General features: G+C 40.5%; 1 protein-coding gene across 1 annotated transcript in view; it reads right to left on the bottom strand.

Moving 5' to 3' along the window:
- The window catches only part of rnf17 (ring finger protein 17), a 150598-nt gene that overhangs the window by 79253 nt on the left and 50124 nt on the right, over positions 1-21221 (bottom strand). Inside the window, exons 8-12 of the mRNA XM_063054906.1 lie at positions 18094-18434; positions 16982-17143; positions 15917-16100; positions 4772-4940; positions 2567-2757 (exon numbers count right to left, since the gene is read on the bottom strand). Of these exons, the coding sequence (XP_062910976.1) occupies positions 2567-2757; positions 4772-4940; positions 15917-16100; positions 16982-17143; positions 18094-18434 (1047 nt within the window). The remainder of the gene's footprint in view (positions 1-2566; positions 2758-4771; positions 4941-15916; positions 16101-16981; positions 17144-18093; positions 18435-21221) is intronic.

Here is a 21221-nt window from a genome sequence, read left to right as displayed (position 1 = left end):
GCAACACTGTGTGTCCGTCAGAGTGATCAGCAGCACTGGGGCTCCACAGGGGACTGTCTTATCTCCCCTTCTCTTCACCATTTACACCTCGGACTTCAACTACTGCACAGAGTCTTGCCATCTTCAGAAGTTTTCAGATGACTCTGCCATAGTTGGATGCATCAGCAAGGGAGATAAGGCTGAGAACAGGGCTACGGTAGGAAACTTTGTCACATGGTGTGAGCAGAATTACCTGCAGCTTAATGTGAAAAAGACTAAGGAGCTGGTGGTAGACCTGAGGAGAGCTAAGGTACCGGTGACCCCTGTTTCCATCTAGGGGGTCAGTGTGGACATGGTGGAGGATTACAAATACCTGGGGATACGAACTGACAATAAACTGGACTGGTCAAAGAACACTGAGGCTGTCTACAAGAGGGGCCAGAGCCGTCTCTATTTCCTGAGGAGACTGAGGTCCTTTAACATCTGCCGGACGATGCTGAGGATGTTCTACGAGTCTGTGGTGGCCAGTGCTATCATGTTTGCTGTTGTGTGCTGGGGCAGCAGGCTGAGGGTGGCAGACATCAACAGAATCAAACTCATTCGTAAGGCCAGTGATGTTGTGGGGATGGAACTGGACTCTCTCACGATGGTGTCTGAAAAGAGGATGCTGTCTACATTGCATGCCATCTTGGTCAATGTCTCCCATCCACTACATAATGTACTGGGTGGGCACAGGAGTACATTCAGCCAGAGACTCATCCCACCGAGATGCAGCACTGAGCGTCATAGGAAGTCATTTCTGCCTGTGGCCATCAAACTTTACAACTCCTCCCTTGGAGGGTCAGACATCCTGAGCCAATAGGCTGGTCCTAGACTTATTTCATAATTTACTGGCATAATTTACATATTACTATTTATGGTTCTATTACTAGTTATTACTTATGGAGCAACTGTAACAAAAACCAATTTCCCCCGGGATTAATAAAGTATGACTATGACTAATATTATTAGAAATTGATAATATTTCAAGATGAATGTTTCATCAGTTTTGATGAAAGGTCATTAATCTGAAACATTAACCATTTCTCTCTTCTATTTCCATTTTTTTTCAGCTTTCAAACTATTTTGCTTTTGTATATTTAGTGAATCTCAGTTTAGGTTGCATCAAAGAAATCTGTTTCTCATTACATCTTTGGGTCAAATGCCAAAGGATATCCCTGAAGGAGTGTCCTAGACCCAACTAATTTCAATTGCTTTAAATTACCTCCCCTCTAATAGAAGCAGGTATTTTCACTACTGACTGCATAATTCCAATGACAACCTTTCAGAAAACGTAACTTGGCCAGAGTTGGGCTGCTATTCATACAAATAGTGGGCAACAATCATCTCCCACCGGTTCAACATTCAACAAAATTGTATTGGCCAAGACTCTGATTTCAACAATTTAGGGGGTCACATTTTAAATCACTTCAGGTAAAAACTGGCTTGATGAAAGAATTCCTTAAAGATATTTGACAATACTTCTGTTCTTGCAAATACAGAAACTCTACTACTCAGGACAAGAACAGCAGATGCTCAGCTTGACATTCTTGCAAATTCCAGGCTCCACCAAACTCTGTACGTAATACAAAGTTTGAAATATATCATTAATTCCATTATGCTTGGTCAAAATCCTACAGCCTTCTACCCAACAAAGGAAAAATACCAGAGTGCAATCAAGCTGGCGGCAGACTCCACTTTCCTGAGGGCCATTAGCAATGAAATATAAATATCCTACTTCCCATGTTGAAGACAGTATGAGCCTTTTGGAAATTAAACTTGCATACAGCAGTCAACACCTGTGTTCTTCTGATTAATGTTAAATAATACGGGGGCGGGGTGGGAATTGTGAATATTCAGAGCAGCGGAGATGGAGTATGGGCTTATGTGTGGCATTCCAAGTTCTACTTCTTATCTACAATTTTTCTTTTTTCTTTTTAAAAACACAGAGCTGCACCTTGTGGCCAGAATAACCACAATTTTACAAATGGGTCTGAGACTACACGATTAAAGTATTTAGTCCTGGTGGCATTACCAGGTCAGAGTAATGCCATTAAAACTATGCCCTTATTTTCTTCATCTCAAATGCAGGTAAATTAATATGCTAAGGACTATTATGCATCAAGAGTGAAAACCATCGATCCTTGCACTGATCTTGCTAGTAAATTGATGTTTAAAAAAGATCTCATTCCACTGCCCTTTGCCAACATTGGACACAAAAGTGATTCATCAATCATTCTGCAATTAAGGGAATTAATACAATTTTGCAATAATCAGAAGAACACAAAGCACTTGTTTAGGTACTGACTGCTGGTTGTAAGTTTAGTTCCAGAAGATTCATACTGTCTTCAACATGGAAAATAGAATATTTATATTTACTTATTTTTGCTATCAATCACATTAGTTTACAATACAGTACTGCATCAGTTAGATAACGGTAACATTGTAGTAAATCTGCTGAACATTCCTGCAAAATAGCAAATAGGCTTTAATAACAAATTTTTTTAAAAAATCAAAGACATTTAGATATATATTCTCAAAGACATACCAGGCCAGTTTTAAGAATACCAGAGCATCCCTCAACGATACAGGAAAATCATTCTCCATATTATCCAGAGGAGGCTTTTTCAAATCCACGAGTAGTCTGTCTCCATCCTCTCCCAAAACAATCATCTGTACAGTCTTATTATACACAATTCGAGTAAACTGATTCTTAACTTCCACATTCCAAATGTTACTCTATCAAAGTGATTAACAAAAATTGATTAATTTAGGTTATTATAAATTTTTATGCAAAAAATCAAATGCTGGAAATTGAAAATAAATGCTAGCGATTAAGCTGCAGACTGAACAAAGGGTGAATCTGTGATAGGATGAAGACGAGTTGTTGGGTGACATTGTTTTTGATGCTAATTAACAGATGAGTGAGTGAAGTTGAAGAAAGCAAAAAAAAACATCGTACTAAAACTATGAAATGCAGACCATCATAAGTGATGAAGACATGAAATAAAAGAAAATGCTGGAAATTCCCAAACCAGGCAGCTTCTATAGAAAGAGAAAATATTGAGGTGTTGTTAAAAGTGGATGATCGTGTATCAGAGCTGGCAAGTTCTGACACAAAGAGAAGGCAGGTAATCTCAAACATTTCTAAACAGAAGATAAAGTGTGGTTCCTCAAACTAACACTGGGCGTCACCAAAGGCATGGCTTTTCCTCTACCACAGCTGGCAAGGAACTCAACTTTGTCGGAGCTACATGCTGAAGTTATGCTCATTACTGCTCTCCTCCCAGAGAACAAGGATAGGTGTTTCTCCTGATCCTCACCTTCCATCCCAGCAGCTCCATATTCAACAGAACATTATTCATAATGTTCACATATTTAATGAAATTCCAACACTAACACAATTTCCCCACCTCTTCCTACATCTATAGGAACCACCTCTCAGCTCCCCCCCCCCCCAGTTAGTCACTTTGTTCTCAACACCAGTTTTCTGTTTTTCAAGGTCTAAAGTGTCATTGACCCAAACTATTAACTGCTTCCCTCAACAGGCTCTGCTCAATCTGCTGAGTACCTCCAGCAGGTTCTGTTCTGTTTTAAATGTTAAATATCTAAAAATGGTGCCTTTTTACTGAATTTTTAGTTATGAACTTTGCTGTTCACATTCCAAATGAAACATTTTCTAAATTGCATTGAGGCTCACTGTTGTCTGAAAACCAATAAAGGGGAAAGCTGACCTGGAGTACCTACAGTGAAAAGTAATTTGATTTTCAGGAAAAGCTGACACATACAACTTGTCAACTAGCCAATCTAATTTCTGACACCATGCTTATGTTCCCACTAACTTGATTAGCCAGAGCACTGGCAAATCTCACTACAACAATATTTGATTTTACTAAGTTGCACAGATCTTACCTCTCCAAAATTGGGCTTACTGCCTCAAAAATAATTTCACTCCTGCTCTCTCTCTCCAGCTACACATTCAACTACATTGCTCTTTTTCTGTAGTTGCATGTAACATTGGTAATAGCCAAGTATCATTTTCAAGGTCTTACTTTTTAAGTTTCTACTTAAGGTCTACTGTAAGCTATCGGAAATGAATTCCCACTCACAACCCAACTTTCCAAGTTATTCTGCTACTCCTACCCATATTTTCTGAAAATCTGTATATGGGAATGCTAAGTTAGTATCCTCAAAATCATCTTGAAGGAGCTAACGAAAAAGTCACCATGAAGCCAATTTCAGAAATTTATTCCCAAAGGCAAGAACCAGACCGATGAGAAAGAAAAACTCAAAAATACTTTTCACTTTATACCATGGGTTATCTCTAGCCCATTTTTCCAAGTGCACCTAACATACAGTATGCACAATGACATGACAGCTACCAACTAAATAAAACTATCCTGTATGAAGTTGCAATGTAACTACAGAACCCAATTCTCCCAAAAAGAAAATCAAAACTAAAAATGAAAAGATTAGTTGCACTGCTAATATTTAAGAGAACAAAATAAGGAAAATTTACATTACACAAGGAAAAGCCAGTTATGATTAAATGTCCTTTAATCCAAAGAACTATGCCTGCTAATCCTGCTAATCTGTATTGATTATAGTTACGTACATTTTACATTAAACAGCACTTAAAAGCTCCAAATGAACAGGTCAAAGCAAAATTGTTCATCTTGTACGGGCAAGTTAAAAAACTGCAGTTTATAAAAAATCATCTGCAATACATCTGGTTTAAGAACACATCACTTACAAGATTTGCAGGCACAATATCTTTCAATGAGCATTTGATTGCTAATGGAGGTATATTACTTAATGGTCCTTTCAGCTGAGGGTTTAATTTTTGTACGTGCATGCTGAAGTCACTGACGTATATGCAAACATGCTCACCATCCTCCAACTTCTTCACAGGACTGTCAGCCCTGCGAATAACAGAAGTAAAGCTACTTATTTGATAATACATTTAAAATACTAAGGGACAAGATTTTAAGATCATGGGAACAGAATATAAAAACAATGAGATAATGCTGAGCCTTTATAAGACATTGGTCAGGCCGCACTTAAGAATATTGTCAACAGTTTAGGGCCCCTTATCTCAGAAAGCATGTGTTGTCATTGGACAGAGTCCAGAGGTGGTTCACAACAATGACTCTGGGGATGAAGGGGTTACATGTGAGAAGTATTTGGCAGCTTTGGTCCTGTACTCACTAGAATTTAGAAGGATCTGGGGGGGGGGGGCGCGGAATCTCACTGAAACCTACTGAATGTTAAAAAGGACTAGATAGGGTGGATGTTTCCTATGGTGGGGGTATCCAGAACTAGAGGGCACAGCTTCAAAATTGAGGGGCGACCCTTCAGAACAAAAGAAAGGAGGAATTCTTTTTAGCCAGAGTGGTAAATTTGTGGAATGCTCTGCCACAGACTGTGGTAGAGGTCAAGTCCATATGTATATTAAAAGCAGAAGTGGATTGTTTCCTGATCGGTCAGGGCATCATTGGATATGATGAAAAGGCAGGTGTTTGAGATTGAGTGGGATCTGTGATCAGCCATGATGGAATGGCAGAGCAGACTTAATGGGCTGAATGGCCTAATTCTGCTCCAATGTCTTATGGTCTAAGATTGATGTTCAGTTGGAAAGGTAGGGTGTGAGTAGGGGGACATAGTATAAGAATGGAGAGATCCTGTCTCACAAATGAGTATGTTCAAAGGAAATTTTAAGGACATTGATGGAGGCAGGACAGTAGACATAGACTTTCACCGGGCTTTTGATGGTCCCAGAAGGTAGAATCCAAGTTGTGTTGAAAAGTGGATCAAAATTTGACTTGGTGATAGGAGGCAGACAACAGTGGAAGAGGGCTATTTTTCTGATGTGAAGTCTGTAATAGGTGGTGTACCACAGGGACCATTGCTGAAACATCCAATTGTCTTGTGTACATAAATAACTTGGATGAGAATGTAAGTGGACAGATTTCCGAATGGATAATGAATTCATGAATACAACCTCTTTTTCCCCCTTATTGCACTACTAATTTAATTTTTGATATATACTTATTGTCATTTATAACTTTTTAAAATGATATATTGCAATATCTTGCTGCTGCAAAACAAAAAGAAAAAAATTCATGACATATGCCAATGATATTAACGCTGATTCTGATTTAAGTGTGAGGTACAGTGTATTGGGACATCAAATACTGGCAGGATATATACAGTAGATGACAGAGACCTTGGGAGTGTTGGTGCAGAGTTCCATGAAAATGATATCCGTGGATAGGGCAGCAAAGAAGGCATTTGGCATGCTTGCTTTCAGAGGCTGAGGCATTCAGTATAGGAGTTGAGTTCGGAAGGCATGTTGCAGCTACACGAAACATTGGTTATGTAGTTCTCCAAATGCTGCTCAAAGATTTGGTCACCACTCTACAGGATTGGGTAGCAGTGGAAAATGCAGAAGATATTCACCCCCAAGCTCTTGCCTAGAATGGTAGGCTTTAGTTACAATGAGAGATTGAACAGACTGGATTTATTTTCCCTGGTGCCTACAAGGCCGAGGGGCGACCACGCAGTTTACAAGGTTATGGAGGGCATGGATGTGGCAGACAAATCCCTTCCTCACAGGGTAGGGGAGTTGAAAGCTAAAGGGCATATGTTTAAGTTGGGAATGGGGAAAAAATAAAAGGGTATCTGAGTGGTAGGTAGGGTGGTGGTTATATTGAACAAGCAGATAGAGGTACTTGCCAAGGATTGGCCATGGGTCTGAAACATGGCGTTTGCATAATTAGAGATCAAGTCAGTGTGGAGCAGTCAGGCCAAAGGCTCCATTTTGGTGCAGTATGATCCAATGACACAAAAAACACAACACACACACAAAATCCTCCTAGGGGCTGACAAATTAGCAAACCTTGCATGCAACAATTGTTCTATCATTAAGTCTTACATTTGATTATTGGTCATTCAAGTCCAATGATTGATTCAATTGTTACTATGCAGAAAAGTTTAAAATGTCATTATTTGGTTATATAGTAACCCAGCAAAGACAAATATAAGCAAATTAAACTTTACTTCTCCTGATTTTTCCCCCCAAACTTGCTTTCCCTTCCACCCCTCCTCGCCCCGTCTCCCTCCCTGGCATTAACCAAAACTCTTCTTCTGCAGAATAGTGGTGTTCAGTGTAATTATTACTCTGTAATGAGCTACAACACCACCACAGACCACTAGCCTCACATTTTAGCTTAAGAAAAGCATCACTTTAATTGGAAAGAAAAATATTCTGCCCAAATAAGATAGTTCTGCTTCTTATAGCTCTACAAATACCAGATACCCTCTAATATGTTATTTAATTTTCAGTTGCTCATAAACCTGTATTCAGAGAATACAAAGAGATGAGCCCTTTAAACCCAGATCATTGTTGGAAAGAGATATGGTAGCAGCCAATTACATGCCGAGTACCAAAAGAACCTACTGAAATACTATAGACGTTTCGGCTAATTTTCCTTTCAAGAAGAATAAACATTTTTTTTCCTCCCTCAAATCAGAAAACTCAGCACAGAACAGAGATGGTATGTATGGTTTAACTAAGCATCACCTTATTAATAGGCAATGTGGGAAACCCACAGAGTTGAAGGTTTAAATTTAACCTTGGCTGTAAAGCAGTAATAAACAGTGTTTGATTGAGTCTTTCCTGTACATATTAAAAATTGATACTATTTATACTTTATTGTCGACAAACAATTGGTACTAGAACGTACAATCATCACAGCGGTATCTGATTCCGCACTTCACACTCCCTGGATTACAAATATTAAATATTAAAAAGTTAAATTAGTAAATATTAAAAATTAAAATTATAAATCATAAATAGAAAATAGAAAAATGGGAAGTAAGGTAGTGCAAAAAAACCAAGAGGCAGGTCCGGATATTTGGAGGGTACGGCCCAGATCGGGGTCAGGATCCGTTCAGCAGTCTTATCACAGTTGGAAAGAAGCTGTTCCCAAATCTGGCCGTATGAGTCTTCAAGCTCCTGAACCTTCTCCTGGAAGGAAGAGGGACGAAAAGTCTGTTGGCTGGGTGGGCCGTGTCCTTGATTATTCTGGCAGCACTGCTCCGACAGCATGCGGTGTAAAGTGGGTCCACGGACGGAAGATTGGTTTGTGTGATGTGCTGCGCCGTGTTCACGATCTTCTGCAGCTTCTTTCGGTCTTGGACAGGACAACTTCCATACCAGGTTGTGGTGCACCCTAGAAGAATGTTTTCTACGGTGCATCTATAAAAATTAGTGAGGGTTTTAGGGGACAGGCCAAATTTCTTTAGTTTTCTCAGGAAGTAAAGGAGCTGGTGGGCCCTCTTGGCAGTGAGCTCTGCTTGGTTGGACCAAGTCAGGTCATTTGTGATATTGACCCCGAGGAACTTAAAAGCTGTTGACCTGTTCCACTTGCGCACCACCGATGTAAGTTGGGTCGTGAGGTCCGCCACTCCTTCTGAAGTCAACAACCAATTCCTTCGTCTTGCTGACGTTGAGGGATAGGTTATTTTCTTCGCACCATGCCACCAGGTTCTTAAATTTCCTCTTTGTACTCAAACTCGTCATTACCCGAGATACGGCCTACAATTATTGTGTCATCAGCAAACTTAATTATATATTGAGTTTGATGGAAACTTGTCTACACAATCATGGGTGTACAGTGAGTACAGCAGGGGACTGAGTACACAGCCTTGTGGGGCACCGGTGCTCAGAGTGATTGTAGAGGAGAGCTTGTCCCCTATTTTTACATCCTGGGTCCTCTCTGTGAGGAAGTTGAAGATCCAGCTGCAGATCTGAGTGCTAAGGCCCAGGTTCTGGAGCTTAGGAATCGATTTATTTGAAATGATGGTATTAAAGGCAGAGCTGTAGTCAACGAAAAGGAGCCTTATGTATGCGTCTTTATTCTCATGTTCTAAGGAGGAATATAGGGCCAGAGAGATGGCATCTGCCATTGCCCTGTTACTCCGGTAGGTGAATTGCAAAGTGTCGAGGTTGACCGGTAGGCTGAGGTTGATGTGTGCCATAACCAATCTCTCGAAGCACTTCATAGTAATTGATGTCAGAGCCACAGGTCGACAGTCATTCAGGCATGCCACCTTGCTCTTCTCCGGCACTGGGATTATCGTTGCCTTCTTAAAACACAAGGGGATCTTAGACTGAAGCAAGAGCAGTTGAAGATGTCAGCAAACACTCCAGATAGCTCGCTTGCACAGGTCCGGAGAACCCGTCCCGGGACGCCATCTGGGCCCGTCGCCTTCCTTGGATTTATCTTCAGGAAGGCCCTTCTAACGTCCTCCTCAGTGACGATGAATCTCGATGCCACCAGGTCTGGTTCATCCAGAGGGAACGGGACGCTCCTCTTCTGTTCAAATCTTGCTTAGAATACGTTAAGTTCGTCAGGAAGAGAAGCGCCACAGTTATTGATATTCCCAGCCTTTTCTTTGCACCCAGTGATCTCATTTAGACCCTGCCATAGTCTACTGGCATCCCTTTGGTTAGCCTGGGCTTCCAACTTGGCTCGATATTACCTCTTGGTGCCCTTAATGGCTTTCCGGAGTTCATACCTGAATTCTGTGTAGCGACTGGTATCCCCGGATCTAAAAGCCGCAGCTCTAGCCTTTAAAAGGGACTTGACCTCATAATCCATCCAAGGTTTCTGGTTAGGGAATACCCAGATCGTCTTGCGAGACACACAGTCCTCCATGCATTTCCAAATAAAGTCCATGACAGCTGAGGCATACTCATCGAGGTTAGCTGCTGAGTCCTTGAATACTAACTAGTCCACCGATTCAAAGCAGTCATGGAGGACCTCATCCGTTTCCTCCGTCCAACGTGACACTACTTTTGACACCGTGACCTCCCGCTTCAGTTTTTGTTTGTAAGCCGGGAGGAGGAGTACGGCCTGATGGTCCAATCTTCCGAAGTGAGGTCGTGGGACGGTAGGCATCCTTGACTGCTGTGTAGCAGTGGTCAAGTATATTCAGGCCTCTAGTGGGGCAGGAGACATGTTGGTATAACTTTGGCAGTGCCTTTCTGAGGTTGGCCTGGTTAAAGTCCCCGGCTGTAATGAGCAAAGCCTCCGGATACCTGGTCTCAAGTTCACTGATGTTGGCATACAGTATGTTCAGAGCACTCCACGTCCGCCTAGGGGGGAAATGTAGACTGCTGTCAGTATGACCGAGGTGAATTCCCATGGCAGATAGTAGGGACGACACTTCACCGACAGGTGTTCCAGGTCCGGGCTGCAGGAGCTTGTCAGTGCCACTGTGTCCGAGCACCATGCAGTGTTGATCAGTAGGCAGACACCACCTCCCCTCGTCTTGCCCAAAGACGCCGTGCGGTCCATCCGATGTATCGAAAATCCCTCCGGTTGAATGGCACAGTCAGGGGTGGCAGGGGAGAGCCAGGTCTCGGTGAAACAGAATACACAGCAGTTCTGCATCTCCCTGCAGAAGGTGAGTCTCCCTTTAAGATCATCCACCTTGTTCTCTATGGCTTGCACATTAGCTAGTAGGATGGTGGGCATAGGGACCCTGAAGCCCCTCAGCTTCAATCTGACCAGCAGCCCAGCTCTTTTCCCATGCTTCTTCAGTAAGTAGTGCATCTTTCCAGGTCTCCATCGATGCAGTGTGTTGTTGTCAGCTCTTTGAGGTAGGTGGACACATCCCGGGCAATTGATCGGTGGGTCGCATCGTCGTGCGCTCTGGGTTGGGCTGGGCAACGGGGGAGGCTCCGCTGCCAGGGACCCGGGCTGTTGACTGGGTCGGGCCCCAAAGCCGACACTTAATCCCGGATGGCTGGGCTCCTGGCTGAAACAAGTCCTTAAGCTGGGTCACGGTTGCGGAGGCCTCTGCTCCAGTCGAGCCTCGGGCTTGATTTCCGAGGTCAGCAGTGGAGGCCTCACTTCCGGCAACTGTGCATGGCCACCAACGGGGCTTTATGGTGGTCCCTCCGGGGAAGCGTCTGGGGCACCTTGAGGTCTCTGCTGTCACTTCTGTGTGGTTGTCTGCTCCGGAGAGGTGCTGGTCGGAATGGGCCATATCTCCAAGCGCTCAGGCACGGTAGCAGACTGCGGGTCTCTGGGAACGTGGTGGGCCTCGTTGGTCATGTCCAGGTGCAGTCCGGAGTTTAAGAAGCAGTTCTGGCGCGGTGGTCTCCAGCTGGGTCAGTAGCTTCGCCAAGGTGTTGTTGATCTTTATCTTGCTAAATTGAAGGTTTAGAAGGGTTTCTCGGTTATAGGATAGTGGAGAGGGCAGTTTGCTCGGGAGAGCACACGCAAAGTCGCCAGTTACCGGCGCCATCTTTAACTATTTGATTAAATAATGAAGGTACTGGCTCATCAGGGCCCATAAATATGTTTTCAATTTATTCCACCACAGGACGCTCATTTCACTGGGATGACCTACAGTCATTGTCCATTCCTTACACCTCCTGAATTGAGAAGGCAGTTTAGAGTCAACCATGCTGGTAGGTCCATGGCAGAAGTCCAAAGCATAAAAAGGTTGGGAACCCCTGGTCTGGAGTCACAAATAGCCACATCAGGTAAGGGTGAGTTTTCTTCACCCCCCAGAAAACAAGGTTTTACAAAGCAGTAGCATGGACATAGAAACATAGAAAATAGGTGCAGGAGTAGGCCATTCGGCCCTTCGAGCCTGCACCGCCATTTATTATGATCAACCGAATGCCAGAATAGAACAATACAGCAAAAGGCAAGACTTTCAGCTCACAATGTTGAGTCATTTTTGATGCCAATTTATACCATGTCCTAATCCTGTTTATTATCCTAATTCCTCCACTCACTTCATATTCAGGTGTCTACCTAAAATCATCAAACTCCATCAAGCTGCCTGATTCCACTACTACCATTGGTAACCCACTCCAGGTACCTACTGCTGTTAAAAAACTTGCTCATCACCTTTAAACTACACCTCCCCACCCCTACCTTAAAAGTACATCCTCTGGTCTTTGACGTTTCTACACTGGGGAGAAACATTCTGGTTGTCTACCCTATATATGCCTCTCATTTAAAAAAAAACACACTCAGGTCTCCTTCCAGCACTCTAAGGAGAATAATCCATTTGCCCAACCTGTTCTTATAGCTCATACCCTCTAATCCGGCAGCATCTTGGTAAACCACTTCAGTACCCTTTCCACAATCTCCACATCCTTCCTATAATGGGATGGACCAGTACTGAATGTAATACTCAGTGTGGACTGAGTGAAGTTTAATATAATAGCATGACTATTTTACCCTCATACTTAACACCTCTACTGCTGCAGGCAAGCATGCCATGCACTTTTACCATCTTATCCATTTGTGTAGTCTCCTTCAGTCAACTATGGACCTGGACCTCAAGAGCCCTCTGTAACTCGGTCCTATTAAGGGAACTAACATTAATTGTATACTATCTTCTTCCATTTGACTTCCCAAAGTACAAAACCTCATATTTGCCCAGATTAAACTCCACTGTCATTCTCTGCCCATGTCCGTAACTAACCTATATTCCACTGTATTTTTTGTTTGTCTTTTATAGTGTCTACAACTAGACCAACCTTGGTGTCATTGCAAACTTGCTAATCCACCCACTTACCTTTTCAACAAAATCATTGGTATACATCACAAAGAGCATTGATCCCTGTACGAGAATAGCAGCCTTCCACCCCTAATCTCAAGGTGTGTGGGAAAGAGCTCCCAATCCAAACTTCTAATTTACCCTAGATCTGATACACCTTTATCCTCTGAATTAGCCCACTGTAATAGAACATCAGATGTTTTTTTGAAGTCCACGTTAACAGATAATGTCCACTGTCTCACCCTCATCAAGCTATTTTGTCACCTCAAAAACTCAAATTAAGTTTGTAAGGCATGGCCTGCCCCACACAAAATTATGCCAACAGTCCCTAAGCAGGCAATTTGTTTCCAAATGTGTATTGTTCCTATACCTTAATATCCTCTCCAATAATTTTCATACCACTAATGTGAGGTTCACTGGCCCCATTTCCATTCTTGAACAAAAGAACAACCTATAGCCAGTGAGAACACAAAGATCCTTGTTAAAGCCCAAGCAATCCCCTCATTTGCTTTTTTCAATATTCTGGGCTATATGCCATCAGGCCCTGGGGTCTTATCCACCTTAATACTTTTCCAAAGACAAACACTATCCCTCTTTATTGTCAAGATGTCTCAGCACATTAGCATGTCCCATTCTAATTGTACTACTGTCCAATTTTTTCTCCTCAGTAAATACCAACACAAAGTATTTATTTAGTATCTCAGCCACTTGCTCCAACCTCGAGCAAGAGTGGACCTATCCTCTCCTTAGTTACATTCTTTTCCTTAGCGCAAATATAAAGTACCTGGGATCATCTTTGACTGTTCACCAAGGACATTTCATCGCCTCTTTTGGCTATCCTAATCACCTGCTTGAGCACTTTATTGTATCTTTATATTAAAGAAGGCCCTAGTCTGACCTTAGCTCATAAACTTAGATACGCTTCAGCTTCCTGACTAAATTTAGGACCTCTCAGGTCATCCAAGGATCCCTTATTTTACCATTCGAGTCCTTAATCCTTATAAGAACAAGGCAATCGTGATCTTAGACTTTAAACAACTCCTCTGTCAGATGTAAACATGTCTACAGCAGCTGCTCCCAATCAATTCCTCTTAGCTCCTGACTAATCCTGTAAATTGGCTACAGGCCAATTTAGTACATTCCCAAAAGGTCCAGTTTTATTATTACTCATAGCTATCTAAAAATACAATGAGTGGTGGTCACTATTCACAAAATGTTCATCATTAGGTCTGTCACCTGGCCTAACTCATTTCCCCAAATTAGATCTAGTATGTTCTGTCCTTAATTGGACTCTCCACATATTGTTTGAATAAACTCTATTGGATGCACTGTAGAAATTCCACCCCAACTAAGCTTCTTATATTAAGGATATTCCAGTCAATACTGGATAAGTTAAAAGTCCAGTAAATATGACCACCCTGTTGTTTCTGCAACTTTTCATGGTGTGTCCCATATCTGTTCATCCACCTCTTGATGGCTATTGGGAGACCTATAGTATAATCCCATCAGTGTGTTGCACTTTTACCATTTCTGAGCTCTACCAAACTGCATCTACAGATAACCCCTCCAGCATGTCCTCTCCCAGTACTGCTGTGACATTCTGAATACTTTCTCTATTATGTGTAGAGCAATAACACACAGGAACACTTAACAGCCAGTCTTGTCCCTCACAGTGCAGTAATGGCAACATTGATCCAGGCTCCAAGCTCATTCTCCTTACCTATAAAACTCCTACTATTGGGATGAACATATTTCATCTCAACAGCCCCACCATGTTTATTCGCCTGCTCCTGGGTGTCCTTTCTTTCAGTCTGATTTATCATACCATCTTTCTTGCCCTCAACTCTGTTGCTCTGGTTCCCTTCCCTCTGCCACTCTAATTTAAATCCTCCTGAGTAGCGCTAAAAAACTTCCTGGTGAGGAAATTGGTTCCCTTCAGTTCAGTTATTTTTACAGATCCCACCTGCCCAGGAAGTGAGCCCAATGATCCACAAATCCAAACACTCCTTCCTTCATCAGTTCCTTAACTGGAAATGGAAATGCACCTATTTCTCGCATCACAAGCGCATGGCACTGAGATTACAGCACTGGAAGTTGTGCTTTTCAACTTTCCAACTAATTCGCTGAAATAATTTTACAGGACCTCATTCTCTGGCTTCTGACTATGTCATTGGTACTATATGGATCACAACCTCTACCTGCCCACCTTCCCCATGATGTCCCAGCTCTTACTCTATATCAAGGTCAACAAAAGCAAGCATCCCATATGCTTTCTTCACCATCTTATCCATCTGTGCTGTCACTTTTAGGATCTACAAACTTGTACACTAAGATTCCCCACTGTAGTTTCAGTGAATGGAAGGATGCTACATATTTTGATGCAAATAAAGATACAAAATGCTGGAAATATTTAAGTGGAGCAGCACCTGAAATATCAATGCCCTGAAACATTTAACTCCCGTTTTCTCTTCATTAGATGTTCAGCAATTCCTGTTCCATTTTCACATTTTGAGTATTTTCAGTATTTAACTTTTGAATTTTTAAAAACAGTTATTCTGTTTCGTTGTCTAGGAAAAACCCACCCAAGTAAAATGATATTCTGGCATGTTGAGGATTTGATAGTTCCAGACTAGCAGATTTTCAGGGTTATTAGCTTTTATTTCTATTAATACTTTGATGGAACTTGAACTCATTTTCAGATGTTAGACAGTATTACAATACATTTTATAGTGAACTTTAAAATGAGCTCTGAAACAGTACTCCCCATAAGGAGAACAGCTTCTCTCTCAGTGTTACCAGTTGCCATGCACTTGAATGAACCTATGGTATGATAAGATGGTCTCTTGGCCTCCATCTACTTCATTATGATCTTGCATTTTATCATTTATCTGCAGCGCACTATGTGGTAGTTTTTACAATAAAACTGCATTACAAAACATCAAAAATCAGGTTTGCTTCTAGTTCTGTGCCAAGTTAAGAGATTTGAGACACCACAAAAAAAAAAGTTTGAGATGCCAGTGCCGGAAAGTAACAAAATTAATGGATAGGTAACTTGTAACCTTCACTGCAAAATATATACAAATAAATAATAACCATTGTACAAATGGACTGGGCTTGTTAATCATATCCTTGATGTTGCTAACACTCTGGTCCAAGCTCGCAAATTAGCTGCAAAGGGTTGCTGGTACCCTATAGATCTACATCCACATGGCCACCAAGGGAAAATCTGAGAGTATCTGGCATTCAGTTTCAAAACAAACAAAAAAAAACTGCAGGAAAACTCATAGCCAAGTGAAGACATAAATACCCCAGAAGTAAAAGGATTTCCGTGTGTCCAAAGTCCAATAAAAACACTTGGATCATTACAAGGTCAGTTATTTTGTAATTTGTAGAATTATCAAATTTTTTTTTCTCTCCTGATGGAACTAGTTTTGTGATAGTTCCTCTGCGCCATGCATGAAAAATATCACTTTTAACAATAATTCTTTCACCTGCATGAGAAAGGAAAATGTTACAGGCAATAAAATTTAATAGAGAGCAATAATATCTGGTAATGTAAAAAAATGGAAGTTAATAAAACATATCAAAAACCATAGTAGCCAATGCCAAAAAAAAATTGGACCAGAAGTAATTTATACAATGGACTAGAACTCTAACCACTCCCTTGTAATTATCACTGATCCAATAACTTGCTGTTAAAAAGAAAGTGAATTTGAGAAAACTAAATTCCCAGAGACTTACCTGTTAAATAGTTTCAAAAAGGTGGCACTCACTCTATAGCCAGACCGAATGTTTAAATCTACAAGTATTTTCGCATTTAGTACACTATGTCAACATTCAATAAATTTATTCCAAATTGTTCACAGTATATGATTGAAAAGGCAAAGTAAACTGTTCTCTGATCAAACTGTGCTCTACAAGTGTAGCTTTAAAAAATATTTAAATTAGTAGATTTTAAAAATGGAAATTAAGTAACTGTAATCATTCTTATTAAATAGTTTTGCAATGCATTATATTTTTGCAAAGAAAAAATCTAACTAGGTTTTATATTAAGGCACTTATTAGCAACCAATATTTAGTAATCCTAGAAGAAGTGCCTTCCAACTATCTAGTCAGAAGTTGACTAATCATGACTTTCCACTGATACCATACAGAATTCTGTACATGAAAAATCTTCTTTGCCTCAGGGTTTGCAAAGTTTAAAGCAATGAAACATTGTCCAACTGCTACTCGGCTTCATATACAGTACAAGCAACTTCCGCTGTACAGCAGGATTCTCAGATCCAGCTGTGATATCCAACATAAATGTTTATTGGCTATCTCATAAGTTTAAGAAAATGTTTTGAATTATAAAGAACAATAGTTCAGTTACCGAGTTCCAGAACAGCTGTGGGGCATATTTTCATATCCATACGACTGTAGAGGTTGTCAGCTTCTGCAGCCAAAAGAGCAGCCATCTTTTTCTCTGAAGATTTTTGCACATAGAAGTGACATGGATTTACCACATGACTGACTGAAACCAATCCCTGAAAACCTGAATGGCCACAGATGGAAGAAAATTGAATAGGAAACCAAACATTTTAATGAAGCAAATATAGAGTACACACACTTACAACCTACATCATGACAACAGTAGCTGAGCTCTGAAACATGTTTTCACAGTAATTTTAACCATCTTCAATCTTATGGTGTTCCTCTACTCTTCAAGATATTGTTAAATGTAGAGCTTGCAAGATTGTTCATACCAACATCTGTACACCACAAATCTCCTACATAATTCTCCTACGTGTCTCATGGAATCTAGCAATTGGCACTTGGTCTCTCTGCCAGATATCTCAAATTTTGCAAATGATTATTTCTAAAGCATCTGAAGTCTTGCCAAGAACAGCAAGTTAGTCCTATTTTCTCCTAAATTAAAGAAATTTAAATGATTTCTTGAGATTATCACTTTAAATGTTAACCACTTACATGGATTAGAAATTTGACAAAGGATCTACAGAGAAGAAATAACAGTCTGTACCAGCATTCCTACTTCCAGTTTCATTCCATTCCAGTTACCAGAGCTACCATTCTTTACAGTAAACCCCATTCTTACAAATTGGAACAATTGCAACTTCAGTTGCTGGGCAGTATAGTTTAGCCTTTAATTTGGTTATATTGATTAATACTTTAAGCAGTATAACACTGGAGATCTACAATTCAATTTTGTTTACATTTAACTATATCCTCCTGTTTTAATTATTTAAAAAAGCTTGCCACCACACTAACATATTGAAACTTCAAGTCAACCTGGTGGTTGACGTATTTCCATTTACATACAAGAAACCCTTATTCATAATCCAGTGAAGGCAGCTCAAAGTTCTGTTCGCACAAGAATAAATCAATTTCGGGACCAATTTCCCCATATTTTACTAAAGGTCCAATGAAAGGAAATTGACGTCGTTTCTTAAGACTATTTAAAAAATAAACAGCAGTAATACATACTTGGCGTGTAATCTTCAAATTTTTCTTCAACGTCTGTACCTCTTGTAAGGCATAATTGGCTTTGATTGTGTAATAAAGATTTTTCCTCGAATATTGAGCCATTTTCCAGCTGAGGCAAAAACATGCCTAATTCATTCACATTACAGCCCATCACAGAATCACCATTTACCATCTGAGAAACAACTATGACTCGTTCATTCACATTGCAGTCCATTACAGAATCCATCTTTATTTCAGACGCTTCATTTTTGTAACTTGCAAGATCTTGTCCTTCTCCAAGTTGACAGGGTTGTCTTACAATTTTTTCAATAACACCATTTTCTGTCTGTGAAGCAGGAGACCTGTATGTAAAAATATCAATTAACATTTATTAAGGAAGGTTGCATTTGCCTCAAGGATATAACGAAGATTTACAAGATTAGCTATTAGAATGAGAGGGCTGTCATGAAAAAAGATTAAAAAGGGCATGATTTCTCAGTTTAGTAGAATACAATATAAACATTTTAGAAAGTTTAGACCACAAGACATAGGAGCAGAGTTAGGCCATTCTGCACATCAAGTTTGTTCCTCCATTCCATCATGGCTGATTTATTATCCCTCTCAACCCCATTCACCTTCCTTCTCCCCGTAACCTTTGATGCCCTGATTAATCAAGAAACTATCATCTTCTGCTTTCAATATACCCAATGAACTGGTCTACACAGCTGTCAGTGGCACTGAATTCCACAGATTCACTATCCTCTGGCTGAAGACGTTTTCCTTATCTCTGTTCTAAATGGATGTTAATTCTAAAGATGTGCCATCAGGTCCTAGACTTCCCCACTATAAGAAATATCCTCTCCACATCCACTATATCTAGGCCTTTCAATATTCGATGGGTTTCAGTGAGATCCCCCCTCATTCTTCTAAACTCCAGCAAGTACAAGCTCAAATGCTCCTCATACACTACCCATAATTCCTGGGATCATTATTATAACCCCCCCCCCCAGACCCTCTCCAACATCCTTTCTTAAATAAGGGGCCAAAACTGCTCACAATATCCAAGTGTGGTCTTTATAGAGCCTCAACATCACATCCTTGTTTTTGTATTCTAGTCCTCTTGAAATGAATGCAAATATTGCATTTGCCTTCCTTGCCACTGAGCTTGGTAGGGCTAGCATTGAGAAACTATACCCAAGTACAGAATCAAGAATTAGGCCAGTTTCATAGGGTAAAGTGTTGGGTGTTTAGAACTGGGAAGAAATTTCTTAACTTGGAGGATTGTTAATTTATCTGGGATTCTGGGTGTCCAATTGTCAAGTATATTCAAATCAGAGATTGACAGGCTTTGAATACTTTTGAGAGGATCGAGGGATGTCAGGATCAAGTAAGAAAGCGAAATACTTTGAACATTCAGCTATGATCCTTACAGATTTAAGGAGCCATATGATTTATTCTACTCTAAAGGAGGTTAAACCATTCCCGCAACTGGGATCTAAAAAAGTTAAAGTCCAAGAATGCAACAATAACCAAATGCTCCTTAAAACATTTTATCACTAAACAGGAACACAGCATTTATGACTGCACAGTGCACATACAAAATATTTAGTCAAACTTTGGTAAACTGTCAGGAACGAGAGCATTCTGTTCATTTCTATAAAATCATCCATTTGCCCTTCTCGTGAAGCTCCAGCTCTGGGAGGATTACGGAGAGATCAAACTGTAGATAAAAAACTATTTTGTTGTTCTTGTTGATGCTACAAAGATGTTATGCTTACCAATGATAAATTGGCAAAAATAGTATACATTCAGTTATATGCTTGAGCCACAAAACAAAGTAAAACGTTGCATTTATTGTAGCACCTCACCAGATCTCAGAGATAGCTTCAGCCCTTTAACTGACTGGACAGGCTCATGATTATATAGGCAGTAAATTAGATAAACTGTTTGTTAACCTGTTTCTGGCAGAGTTACTTAAGGTACAAAGGTTCATTTATTATCAAAGTATACAATTCTGAAATTCTTCTCTGGTCGCCATGAAACTAAGGAGGAAAGAAAGGCAGCACAATCATCAACCTCCAAACCGCAGCTTCCCACACAAAAAAAACTAACAAAATCCGAACAAGCACATCGACCCCCAAATCCCCCTCCCCACAAAAAAAAATGAGAAAGATCGGCCAAAATAAACACAATATTAAAAAAAAGCTAACACTGAAAAAAGTCTGTAGTCCAAGTCCACATCCAAAATGAAGAAAACTAGGACAACACTCTCCAGGCATAATGGCACACAGAGTGCTGGAACACCAAATCACCTCCAATAGCAAATCACAGACTCTAATAGTTTCAGAATCACATTCAAGATGAAAAACAAATGTAAAAGAGACAAAAGAAGTGAAATATATGGTTTCATGATCTATCTAGAAGATGTTGACTGAAGGAGTGTTGTATGCAGTCATCACCTTGAGAAGAATAACAGATCTAATTCCCAGCTTTTCCTTAGCATCACAAAACCATTTATCTCTATGAGGACAACCAGAACAGACTTATCGTATTTAAAGAATGGACAACTTAATAATGTGTTAAATTCCTGGAGTGGCACTTGAACTTTCAATATTTTGCTCTGGTACTAAAGCATTTATAAATTTTGCTTCCCACTGCCTTTACCTCCCATTCATCCCTAAATAAAAAAAACCTGCAATGCAATTTTAAATCCCATCTCATACTCACCCACCTGACCATTTAAGATGTTCACACAATATCAACTGGATCTACGTAGTTAATCAATCACAGTCGAAAACCCTTTTTCCAACTGACATTATTTTCTTCAAAGCTCTAATCTTTATCTTTCTGGTGTCCACAAACTTCACACATTATGAAAAATACAGAGGCCATATTTTACCCTGTATTAATGGCATGTCTCAAATAGCCTCTAACAACCAAGTCCAGCTTCTGGCCTTTACACATGACTTAACTACTAAGCCCAGCAGAACCATTTCTGCTGACAGGAGAAGGGGAAAAGGTGGGTTACTGGTGCCTTAAACCTAGTCACACTGAGCAGACGGGGCTCGTCATCTGTGGTTGGCAGTTCATCTAAGAGAAGGAAAACTCTGATCACAAACCTCCGCTGCTTTTCGGCTGTACCCACTCAT

Source organism: Mobula hypostoma, chromosome 7 (assembly GCF_963921235.1).
Source record: "Mobula hypostoma chromosome 7, sMobHyp1.1, whole genome shotgun sequence".
Classification (NCBI taxonomy): domain Eukaryota; kingdom Metazoa; phylum Chordata; class Chondrichthyes; order Myliobatiformes; family Myliobatidae; genus Mobula; species Mobula hypostoma.
This window is presented reverse-complemented; position numbering and strand designations above follow the sequence as displayed.